General features: G+C 47.5%; 1 protein-coding gene across 1 annotated transcript in view; it reads right to left on the bottom strand.

Annotated features, from left to right (window-relative positions):
- The window catches only part of MACO1 (macoilin 1), a 65,627-nt gene extending 59,769 nt beyond the window's left edge, over positions 1-5,858 (bottom strand). Inside the window, exon 1 of the mRNA XM_086716077.1 lies at positions 5,614-5,858. Coding sequence (XP_086572203.1) covers positions 5,614-5,693 — 80 coding nt within the window. The 5' untranslated portion in view covers positions 5,694-5,858. The remainder of the gene's footprint in view (positions 1-5,613) is intronic.
- Between the last annotated feature and the right edge of the window lie 7,291 nt (positions 5,859-13,149).

The raw sequence follows: 13,149 nt of genomic DNA, 5'->3' as shown, positions 1-13,149 counted from the left end.
AGAGGAGAAGAGGAAAGGAAGAAAGGAAGAAAGAAAAGTAAGCCAATTATAGTATTTCACTTTGAGGTCTTAACCATGTTTATAAAATTTCTATCTGACTCTCCAGGCTCCATGAGGTATGTTATATCTTGTTATATCTCCTGAAGTATCACCTGGATCACAGCCTAGAAAATGACAAAACAAACAAAACACATACACACACACACACACACACACACACACACACACAACCCCAAAGGGTTAATATCAATGGGCAGATCTGGGAGAAATGGCCAAAGAAAAAGCCTCTGGAAATATAAGTGCTTATAGAACAAGGATTGGCTCCATGATATTTGGCAAACAACTAACAAGAAAGTGAAAATAATAGGTTATTAAGTCTCCCATTAAAATCAATCTCCAAATCTAGTGAGGTTCAAGAAAGGCCATGAGAAATCAAAGAAAAAGGAAAATATCACTAATAAAACAGGAAGCTTTAAAGCAAAGAATCTGAGGGGCGCCTGGGTGGCTCAGTCGGTTGAGCATCCAACTTCGGCTGAGGTCATGATCTCGCGTTCATGAGTTCGAGCCCAGCGTTGGGCTCTGTGCTGACAGCTCAGAGCCTGAAGCCTGCTTCAGATTCTGTGTCTCCATCTCTCTCTGCCCCTCCCCTGCTTGTGCTCTCTGTCTCTCAAAAATTAAAATAAAAAAAGTTAAAAAAAATTTTAAAGCGAATAATCTGAAATAGATCACATTCCCTCCTTCCCCTGCCTCAACTTGTAGCAGGAATTTAAAGGGATTTTCAAAGCATCTAATGAAACTAAACTGCCAAGAGCACTCAGGCAAGAAAAATCATAAATGAAACTTGGAGGAAAGTACCTTTTTTTTTTTTTTAAAGGTAGTACACTACTAGCAAAAACGAAGTACAAAACTCCAGTATGGCAGATTTGTTTAAATGTATTTCATGAAAACTGCAAAAATAAGGATTAGGTAAACACGTCACTGGAAAGGTTAGAACATTTCCATTTCTACATTGTCCTCACCCCCTCCCCCAACACCGCTCTAAAACCATACCGAATTTATCACTTTCACGTCAGGTCCTGCGTTGCTGCCGTTAAAGCCTACCAAGATTACCAAAATGCTTTTAGGCTGTGAGGTTGCAACATTGGTATCTGGGGTTTCGGTTGCAGAACACATGTACAATCAAGGCAGCCAAGGGTCATACCAGCCTCTAGTGGCTTTAATAAGCATAGCCCAGAGGAGGCTAAGACTAGACTTAGGAAACATCATTAATTAAAGAGGCAGGAAAAGCAGGAAAGTGAAATCTCTGGAGATCAGATTATTCAGACTGGGATCTAAAAAAGGAAATTAGGAAGCTGAGAAGGATGCAAACGTTGATCATTTGAAAAAGTCAAAGGTCAGGCAACTCTGGTCTGAAATAAAGATGGGACAAGGTATTGTATCTGCCAGGGAAGTCCTGAGTCCTCGGTTCTGGTTTTAAGGCACTAAGATATCCAAATCTAAGAGCCGGCTACGGTCCTGCACTGCCCACGCTTCAGGCAGCGTGCTACGCAGAGCCCAGCACACGATGACAGGAAGTATTCATAAATTCACAAGTGATGGGGCACTTCCTTCAACCACCAGTAACGAAGATCTAAAATAGCTTCCCGAAGCTTAACACAGGTGCCTTACTTAAAATTCTTATTACACTTGCTTGGGTCAGTAACAATTTTGACTGCAGAGACTTTAAACCTCAGCGTTTCTGCCTCTGGTTTCTACATAGCACACCTCGTCTCACCCTCCTATTATAAAGTCAGTAATTCTCAGGGGGAAGGAAGCGGGGAGTGTGGCGGAGTGACAGGTGGGTAAACCACACAGAATCCCCTTAAGGCTTTTCAAAACTACATAGCACTCCAACCCCACCCGGCCTGGAGAAATCACTGCATGTAATTAGATGTTACCGTGGGGAGCGTCTGGTGCATGTGTGAAGGCAGACGCGGGCAGAGGATCACGGCCGTAAAACCCGAGGACCTCTGAAATGTCGCAGTTAAGTGGGCTCATTTATTTTACTTTCTCTTATGAATGACCTTTCTTTACAATTTCCAAAGCACTTTCACATCTATCTCATCTGAGTTAGAAAATACTCACTCCATCACTTAGTGGCGACCGTCTACTTCATCATAAAATAGCACCGGGCAAAATTAAGCTGTTAGTGCATCCGGTGAACAACTAAAATAGCAAGTTAAAATGTAATGCAACAAAAATATTTTCACATAAAGTTCTTTGGAACCCCCACACCACCAGGCAAACTTAAGAGGGCATTGTGATGGTCTGCTGTAAACTCCCTGAAGACAAGAAACTATGCCTTATCCTACATCCTTCACAATTCCCTGAACAACGCAGGTCCTTAACCAAGTAGGATAAATTCATTTATATTCATTTATTTATTAATGCACACGCTCAACATTTATCGAGCACTAAATTCCTACTCTGGCTCTGTGCTGGCTTGGATTGTTTATAAGTGACATTGGATTTTAGTCCTTAGTAATATAAAAGAAATCCATCACCCTTTCTGTTTCTTTTCTCCTATTCTTGATTGTTAATATGACCAGAATAACATATTTCTATACATTTCAATTTTCAAACAAAGGGCACATATATAAATGGAGATCATGTTGATAGGTCTACAATCCATTTTCCTTCTACCTTGCCCCTGAAACAATTCTACCACAGCCATTATACAGACAATAATCCTATCATTTGACAATCACCTCAGTCACAGTTGCTGGATTGGAGCCCATGATTAAAAGCGTCTCAGCAACAGGATTTTTTTCAGCAAGACCAAGAAGCAACTCACCCTCTGTTTTGACTACTCAACTTCTGTTTATAGCTGTACCAAATCTTCTAGTCTCTCTTGCCTCCTTACAGGATAAACCAAACATGTTAAACTGTGATAACAACAACATGGTAAATAATATTTGTATTGCGTGCCAGAATTTACAGAGTGTCACAAACTGAACGCGATCTCCTTTGGTCCTCAAGACTCATTTGACAGATGAGCGAACTGGGACTCAAAGTGGGAGAGCTGGGATTGGGAGTCCAAACCCAGGTCTCCTGATGCCCGCAGTCCAGGGCTCTCTTCATCACAGCTGCCTCCTTGCCGTCCCAGGTTCAAAACATTGTGCAGACTGAGAACGTAAAAATAATGTTCATGAAAGGTTATGCTGTGAAACAGTAGATAGTGGTTATCAAAACTGTCCACAGAGACTCAGAAAAAAACCAAACTTCTCTGTTTAATGAGACCAAAATTGGCCACATGTTGAGAAACCAAATGGGTAAATAGATGGTAGGAAACACAGTTCAGTATAGTTAAATTGGATGATCACAGAAATGTGATACTCACAAATCCTCAAACACCATAATTCATAACGAGCCCACTCATTCTGTTTGCTTTAGAAATAAAGGAGAACTTCCTAAACTTTTTTTTAAAAAACAGAATTGGAAAAAACCAAAACTATGATCTTGTGCTTCGGGCCAATACACCATATTATAAACTGAGAAACAGGTAAGTGAATGAAAACATTCATTTGATATATGATGCTCCAAAAGGAAAGACCAGTAAATATATATGTAGGTCTTTTATTAACATTTAACTTAAAAAAAAATGCCAAACAGAGAAGGGTAAACAGATTTGAGAGCTACCGGGGTTTTAAAATTTTATAGCGAAACTCTGAATAACTTGCATAGGGTATTTACTATCAACCTTTAGCGTAAGAACATTCAAATTCCAAGAGATCATCACTAAAATAAATAGATCTTCATTAAGAATGAATTCACTTCACACTGTTCATGTTGATTGAGTGGTTACTACCAGGTAGGTACTAAATTGGGCATCATTTGTCCAAACATAAGGAGACGGTGAAATACAACAGAAGACATGTAAACAATATGGGATCCCCGATCTTCTTTCTATAAATAAAGGTACCTCCTCATATGTTACTGTAAATAGCAGCCATTCAAAGCCACACTTGTCTTTGGTCTACAATTCTGTTTGATACGCTTTTTCTATTCTTGTGTCACTATTAAGTTGTTCAAATCTTTTTTCAATGGGCAGAAAAAAAATCCTTTATTCAAGAAGCATAGCGTGTGTAACTTGAAGAGACATTTCCCCCACCCATTAACTTTGTAGGAAAATGGTTTTTACTTTTTCAGTTTAAATGGTCAGGTTTGATTGATTCAGCATGAATTTTGGCTGGTTTTACTGACTGCTGTACTCTCGTAGCTAGAACAGGGCCTGCCATATAATATATATAATTATTATATATAATAATATATATATATTAATGAATGAATTATTCCTATGATCTACGGCTCATTACATAAGGATATATCTATATGTAAGGATAGATACACAGAAGAACTTTATACTTTGACTTCTTAATGATTTTAAACTTGGAATAAAGAAAACCCCTCCTGTTTACATCACTCAGCTGCTTGTGAAAAGCAATCTTCCACGTATGTAAACAACAGCATGTGCAAGATGTACAGTTATGCTAACACTTGGTCATTAGCTTGGTGACAACCTGGGTGTCATCAGCTACCTCTCTCTAAGTCCCACAGCTAGGAGAGCTAAATTGTAAAATGCCACAAAGACTCAATCAAACCAATATGCACATGCTGAGCATTCTCCTTTGTAAACTAATTATTTCTCCACTAAAATCATTGCTTTATCAAGGCCAGTACCGTTTAGAATGAACATTCTAAGAAGAACCAGAAAATAAGTCATATACAAGTTCTGCCTAGGAAGCTGTGATTGTCACTAAGTTGCCCCATGAACCTGTTGTCGTCCTTCCCCGCTTCTCAGAACAGTGAATTCAATTTCTATTTAAAGAAACATTGCTGTTTTTCGCTAGAAAAATAAAACTGAGTTTGGAGAAAATCTCCTGTGAAAGGTTCAAAGAAAACTATCTGCCTGGAATGATCAAAACAATGTTTGCTGGGAAAAATGACCATCAGCTCCTTCGGAGTCTGGAGCGGGGCCACAGGGCATGATTAGGGGGTATCGGCTTCAGCCCTCGGTGCCAAGTCTGAGATCCCGTAAGAGAAGTAGAGGGCGAAAGAAGGGGCAACGTGGCCACCTGCCCAGTCTGCCGGGGACCGTGGGGCCACCGTCTGCTCCCAACTTTGTCAGCCTTTCCCCCTAGTGCATATGGTCCACGCGTCTCCCGGCTCAGGCCGGCGACTCCCAGGCCAGCGCGGAACTGGGGGACCAGCGGAGGCCCGGCGGCCCCGGGAGCGGCGCCCGGCGCCCCGCGGCGCGGGCTGGGGGCGCAGGAGGGGAGGGGGCTCGCCGCCCCTCCCCCCTGCGGGGCCGGGGCGCTCCCAACGGCGGCGCGGCGGCTTCCTCGACCGGCGCCCGCCGCGCCCTCCTCGCCCGGCCGGCGGCCCTCGCCACGCCCCGCGCCCCCGGGGCGCACCCCTGCGGGCCGGCCGGAGCCCCCCGGGCCGCGCTCCTACGAAGAGCCCCCGGCGCGGGCGTGCGGCCTAGTCGGGGTTACATAACGGGGCCGGGCCCCTCCGGAGCCGGCTGGGGGCCGCGGGGCCCGCGCGGGCGGAGGCGGGGGCGCCGCCGCTCACCTGCCGTAGATGCCCTCGGTGATCCGATTCCGCTTTAGGGGGCGGCGGAGCTTACTGCAGTCGGCGTTCCGCCGCTTCATCCTCCCGCTGGGGGGCCGGGTGCCCGCGCCGCCTCCGCTGCCGTCTCTCACCTCAGCCGCCGCCGCCGCCGCCGCCGCCGGCCCGCCCCGCGTCGGGCCTGGACTCTACCCCTGGGGCCGGTCACACAGACATGGAGCCAGCACCCGGGGGGAGGGGGTGGGACGGGGAGGGGGGGGGCTCAGAGCCTCCTCCGCCTTCGGAAACAAAGAAATGACAATTCCGGGGCCCGCCCGCCCCAGCACCAGCCAGCCGTCTGCCCCGCCTCCTCGGCTCCGACGGACGGCCCTCGGGACCAATCGAAGGCGCCGGTACGCCTCTGCCGGCCAATCCAAGGGCCCGCTGAGGCAAAACGGACTCTAGAACCCGCCTCTTTGAAGGACAGAAGAATGCGCCAATCATTATAGTGTCTGAGTCCGTGCTTGGGCCTATCAGAAAAGATTTAAATAGAGGCTTATAAATAGGCCCTATAAATATAACATCCTATATTCTGCCTTATTGCGAAGGTACACTTCATGACTGTTGGATTGCGTTTCATTGTATTATAATCCACGCTAGAGCATACCGTGCTATATTCATTGCAGGCTATCACTAGCACCGTATGAAACCGGGAGGCCTGGGTTTGCGGCATGTGCCGTTTCTGCGCTGACATGTGCTCCAGTCAGTCGCGTCATTATGTAAGGGGCTCGCAGCATCCTCCCCCTCGAGGAGCCTCCGGGGTCAGCGCCAGGGGCCCTTTCTGCGGATCCTGGAGCGTTCGGCCAGGCCCGCCGCGTCAGCGCGCGACAGGGGTACGAATGACAAAGCAAACCCCACACACAGGGACACACACACACACACACACACCCTGCCAGCTCCCCGCGACGTGGTGACAGCGCGGCGGCCAATCGGAGGAGGCGTGGGGCGGGGCCGCTGCGGTCCCGCCCCCTGGGCGCACGTCACAGGGGGCGGGGCCGTGGGTGCGCGCGACGTCGCGCTGGGCTGCCGGGGGTGTGTGAGGCGGTGCGACCCCGTCTCCACGTCCGCAGGGTTGGCTGTGCGGCTGGCCCCGTGGGCACCGCGCCTGCTGGACTGGGGGAGCGTCGGCGACATATCTGTCGGGGACTTCTCTGCCCGGGCGAGGGGCCGGGGCCGCGGGGACTGAGGGCCAGGCGAGAGGCTGCTCAGAGGTTGGGACGCCGGGCCAGTGACCCGTCTCACCCAACCCTCCTAGAACCCCGATTTTGTGCCAGGCACAAAATTTGTGCCGAGTGCTTTGCGTCGATTTGTTCATACACTCATTACTCCCTTGCAACGTAGGTAGGGCAAAATCACTATGAGAAATGACAGCAGAGATTCTTTTGAAAAAGAATGTCATTAAAGAAAACTGGGAAGCTGTCGAAAAGTAGCTGGAGGGAGAAGAAACACGCATGGATCTCATCACCTTCACACGATCGCTGTTAGCATTCTAAATTTTTCCCCCTATTTCCCCCCATGGCTGATATTATTATTACTATTACTGTTACTATTATTGAACGGAGCAATGATCATACTAGATAATTTAGCTTTGTATTCTGTTTTCCCATGTTATTATGCATCCTTCCTAAGTATTTTTGATGGTTGCCAAATCTCCTATCAAGGGGCTGTACCAGGTTAACCACACAGTAACAGCGGGACTGTGAGGTGGTCTTCAGCACATTTCAAAAACTTCCAGGAAGTAGATGGCCTCTGGTTTTGTCCTGAGTTGGGTGGACCTCTTCCTGCTCTATATAATCACCCCCTTAATCAACACCCACCCCAAGGAGGAACTTTAATTTATATCAAATTCATCATGCTTATCTGCTCTGTGTTACTTTATCCTGCGCACAAATCTTTAAAAGATCCTCTGATGCCTGAAAAAGAAAACTCATTCTCTTTATTATGGCATCCAGAGCCGTCACACTAGGGACCCAGTCTCCTCTTCCAAGCCTACCCAGGCCAGCAAGCCTCAACCCACTGCAACCTCCTCTTCCCTCCTTCCTGCCTTTGCTCCCTCACAGAGCATCTCGAGCAGTGCTGCTCCTAATTTCACGGTTTCTTGGGTGAGGCTTGTTCACCCACCAAGGATGAAAGCTTCTTTAGAAAGCTTTTTTTTTTTTTTTTTTTTAGAAAAATGGCAGGAGTACCTGCTTTTTCAGAGTGGGATTGAAATTCCAGCTTGGCCACTTACTAGCTTGGGCAAGTTACAGGATCTTAGAGCCTCTGTTTCCACTCAGGTATGTTTTAAGGCTTACAGGATAATGAACTTTCAGGGCCAGGCACGCAGCAGGTAGCAGCAAGCAATTACTGTTAATAGTATACTTGTTTTTCATCCCTTACCTCTCTCCAGCATGTTGATAAAGTGGCACTGGTGGCCAAGGATAACACACTTCTGTGAGCTCAAACTTTCACCACGGCTGCTCATCATTGTGAAAGGGTCTGAATGGAATGCTCTGTTTGGAGCGGCAGAAAAAGGCCTCGGCTGCCAAGGTGAATTGTTTCATGGAAGTGGATACAAGCAGGCCTAAATCAATACGCTGGAGGCTTGAATGCATTAGGAAGGACAGTTAACGTGGTGAGATCCTGGTTCCAGGATCCACGAGTTCAAGGTTCCAGATTACCTGGGCCAGAGACCAACAACCCATTCAGAAGGTGATAACAGGGCCATATCCGTGGTCTTTTCCACTCCTCCTTATGTCCCTGTTATCCAGGACAGTGCCAAGGCACACCGTGGAACCAATAGGTGAGTAATCCAGGGAAAAGATGACAGAGGCACTAGGAGAGTCGTGCCATTGTTCTGAAACTCACTGCCTAGCCTACCATCCCGACAAGGGCATTCCATGCTGTGGCAAACGTGTGGAGTGCCTGGAAGTTACTGTTGGGCATAGGGCTACGTGGGAGAAAGAAAAAGGACAGAGATCTCAGGGAGATGGTCTGAGAAGAAGCAATCTGGAGCTCTGGGTTCCAGTCTCAACTCGCTGGTGTTGAGTTCCTGCACGTCCTGTGCCAAGATCCCCTCTGGAGACTCTTCAAGCCCTATGTTTAAAAGCAGGTCATGTTAGCTCCATTTTACAGATGAGAAAACTGAGGCTCAGAGAAAATAAAGTTATGCAATTGGCTTGGTAGAACAGTTTAGCTCAAGGAACAGCTGAATGAGAGCAAGCTTTGATGCTAGAGGCACGTGCTCTGGTGCTTGTAGATAGTTATTGATGATGAGGGTTGTTGATCTGGCGATTACCTGCAGAGGGATGATGGGAATGGTCCTCTTGCCAAGAGCCCAAGGACAGGCCATCATAAGACTGTCCTTCCCCATTCTCTTCTCTTTTACTCCTCCTGCCTCAGCCAGACGATCTCTTTTTCTGGCCCACCTTAGCCCAAGCCCCTTTGGGCTTTAGTCAAGTGCCAGCCTTTCCCCTCCAAGCCATCAAATGGCTCTTTGGGACCCTAAGGGCACAGACCTGGGCAGAGATGAGGCAGGCCGTCTGCCTACCACAGAGCCCCCAGCTCCCCATGCCTCCCACCAGTCAGGAACCAGGGGACATCAGCAGTGGCCATTTTACAGATGAGTAAGACAGGGAAGGGAAATCATTTGCTCTCATTAAAAGAGAGTGAGAGAAAGAGGAGAGAGAGAGAGAGAGAGAGAGAGAGAATCCCAAGCAGGCTCCTCACTGTCAGCACAGAGCCAGATGTGGGGCTTGAACTCACAAGCCATAAGATCATGACCTGAGCCGAAACCGAGAGACGGACGCTTAACTGACTGAGCCACCCAGGCACCTCACATTTGGTCTCATTCAAAAGGCCAAGGCCCGAACAAGAATTCAGGTCTGTCCCTCCTCTTCTCCTGGGACTCTTGATGGGCAAGGGATTGGGATTTGCACTTGAGCTTCACCTGAGCTCAGAGTAGCTCAGAATAGCCTGGAGAGTAACCATCACACCCTGATTCACAAATAAGAAAATGACATTCCCACCTCTTTCAATAGCATTGATCTTCTCAAGTCCACCGGGCAGGCCTGGCCCAGCTGCCTTTAATGTTTTTCCTGTCCCACAGGAGTCACAGAAAAGTCCAGATGTTGGGGTGGCCACCTCTTTTTTTTTTTTTTGAAGTTTATTCGTTTTTGAGAGAGAGAGAGAGAGAAAGAGAGAGCACAAGCAGGGGAGGGGCAGAGACAGGGAGACACAGAATCAGAAGCAGGCTCCAGGCTCTGAGCCGTCAGCACAGAGTCCGACGCAGGGCTCGAACCCACAAACCTTGAGATCATGACCTGAGCTGAAGTCAGTAGCTCAACTGACTGAGCCACCCAGGCGCCCTGGGATGGTCACCTCTTATACATGTGTCTGTGTCCCCCAGAGAACCCTGTTAATAGAGGATATTCATTGTGGTGTTTAGAATAACCCAGAAAATCCCACAAATGGGACTGGCCAAACAAATGATCACACATCCTTGCTATGGAAGTCAGTGTGGCCTGGAGAATGGTGACACACAGCACTTACCATGTACATATGCACTGGGTACCATATGCACTCTGATCTAATCCTTGCAGCAACCCTATGAAGTAGAGGTTATTACTGGAGTCATATTACAAATGAGAAAACTGTGGCACAGAGCAATTCAGTTCTTTGCCTAAGGTCACAGAGTAAGTGATAGAGCCCGGATTCAAACTCAGAAATTCTGGTATCAGAGCCTGAGTTCTTAGCCACCATGATTTAGTGTTATAGAAAGATGTTCCTGGCTTGGAAATTACTTATGATACACTCTTTGTGAAAAGAGTAAGTTAGCACACAGTATGTGCTATATAATCCCACTTTTGTAGAGGAAAAAAACAAGGCATACATTCACATGAGTAGGAAAAAAATCAGACAAATATACAAAAAGAAGGAGAGCTGGTTTTAGGAGATATTAAAAATCACGGGTGCTTTATGTAAACTTTGTGCATGTCTGCATTTTCAAAGTTTTCTACGGTAAATCTGCCCACCCCATGCAATAATAATAATAATTACTAACATTTATGAAGCATTTTCTATGCTTCTGACACTTACATGAACTTCCTCACTCAATCCTCACAACTGCCCTATGAGGTTGACACTGATTCTCCCTGCTTTACCGATGAGGAAACAGACTCAGAGATACCCATCATCATACCCAAGTTCACACAGCCGATCATTTGCAGAGCCAGGATTTGAACCCAGCTTGGCCGACTCCGGAGCTCACGTTTGTGGGATGAATGAATGATGGACTTAGCCACACTTCAAACGGGCATGGCCAGAGCAGGATCACACCCTTGGCGTGGACAAACTTCCAGAGAGGGAACGGAGGACCCACCTACTTCCTCGGTCACTGCCCGTGACTGAGCTTTACAATGCTTGACTCAGATGAGGACAGCATGGTGAGTATTCTCACGGAGTCCTGTTTTTCAGAAAACGCATGATTACGTGGGAACTCTGCAGTCTCTCTGCCTTGATTCATTGCACCTAGAGGGAGGATGGTCGCTCGGATCAGATTGCCGCAGGCATGGCCTCCCTTGCCCACCTTCATTTCAATAACCCGGTTGCCGCTCACGCTTACGTAGCTTCACATTTGTAATCACCCCGTGAGGAAAGCAGAGCAGCTCGTCTTCTTTGACTCATAAGGAAATTGAGACTGTGAGTGGGTTACTAAATGGAAAGCAGAATTGCAAAGGAGTCACCAGCATAAGCCGTGGCGTCACATGGCTGTGGGTTGAGTCCCAACCCTACCATTTATTAGCTGTGTGACTTTGAGCACTCCCAACCCTTTTCTGAGCAACAGTTCCTTCATCCATAAGAGACGGTGCCTGTACTCAGAGGCTTGAGGGGAAAAGAAAACGAGATGACATATGCAGAATGCTGGGTCCAGTGCTTGGCATTCTGGAAATGGCAGCTGTTATTTATTCAACAAATATTTATGGATCACCTACTAGGGACCGGACACTAGGTGCTGAGCTGCAATAGTCAAAAGTCCCTGTTCTCACGTTGCTCGGATCTGAGCTGCTGAGACCGGGAGGGGTTATCTGGCAGGAAGAGGGTTTCAGGCAGGAGGAACAGCAGGTGCGCACCGTGCTTTTTCCCCAACATTTTCTTAGGAAAAATTTCTAACGTACGCCAAAAAGGTTTGAAAGAATTCTACGACGGAAAGCCATTTACAACCCGCCTCGATTTGGCAAGTAACATTGAACTGTGTTGGGGTTTTTAAATTTTGTTTTATGATTTACTTATTTTTGAGACTGCGTGTGCCTGCGTGAGCAAGTGGGGGAGGGGCAGAGGGCGAGAGAGAATCTTAACCAGGCTCCACACCCAGGATCGTGAGATCATGACCTGAGCCAAAATCAAGGGTCGGACACTTAGCCGACTGAGCCACCCACTTTTTTTGTTTTAGGACACAGCTGCCCTCGAATCCCTGTGCTTTCTTGTACCAGGTGAATTGCCTTGGCGATTTGGGGACAGAGTGTCTGGAACAGTAGTCAGAAAACAGGGACCTTTTGCAAGCGTTAGAGGGGCAGAAACAAAATGGTGCTTTTGACAAATCTGCTGGGAGAGGTCCAGGGTGGGGGACACCTCCCTTCATTAAAGAAAGCCTGTTTGGCAAGGAGCTTGGTCCTCTCGTGGAGCAGCCAGTCCCTCACTGGGACAGGGGCAGGACCCACGGGGGTTTCAGGTGCTGTGGAACCGGCTTCCGCCCACACTGAGTCTGCCAGCCCGTAAACAACCATCGGGGGGGCTCCAGGCACGGGGGGCTGGCAGTGACTGAAAATCTTTAGTGTTCATCTGGCTGACATTTGGTGCCCCTGGGCAGGTGGGTCGAGCTGCCTGGTTTACAAGCTGCTGGTACAGGACCCAGGCCAGCCAGGGCCTTATTTATCCCCCACACCGGGGAGTTCCTCCTTAAGGAAGGCCAGAAATCAGAACCAGGGGGCGATCATGAGGGAATGGAGACTTCCGTCCCTGATCTCTAGGGGTCAGGGCACCTTCTCTCTGTTGCTACTGTTCAGGCGGCAGAGGGCTGGGAAGCCTCCTTTCCTAGACTTCTAGAATTGGAAGAGGGCTTAGCTAAAGCAAAAGAAACCAGTGTCAGTGGTTTACAGGCTGAATTCATTAATATATTGGTTTGGTTTTTTTTTTTTTTTAACAAAATTGGGAACATACCTTACATACTGTATTATTACTTGCTTTTTCTACCAAATAGTGTATCCTCTGTGTCACTTTTGATACACCTTAAAAGCAATTCTTCCCGACTTTCCCACATACGTTCAGAACCACGGCTTTAGAGGCAAGATGTGTGGCCCGTAGTGTATTTACCTGTCCCTTACTATTAGACATTCAGCTTATTTTTGATTTTTTTCCTTCTACAAATAAGCCGCACTGAGCAAGAATGAACTGATTTCCACTGACTGCACGACCTTGGGTATGGCCTTCTGGGTGTGAGCCTAGTCATCGAAAAACAAAATG

The sequence above is a fragment of the Puma concolor genome, chromosome C1 (assembly GCF_028749965.1).
Source record: "Puma concolor isolate L17-30 chromosome C1, mPumCon1.1.hap2, whole genome shotgun sequence".
In the NCBI taxonomy this organism is placed as follows: Eukaryota; Metazoa; Chordata; class Mammalia; order Carnivora; family Felidae; genus Puma; species Puma concolor.
This window is presented reverse-complemented; position numbering and strand designations above follow the sequence as displayed.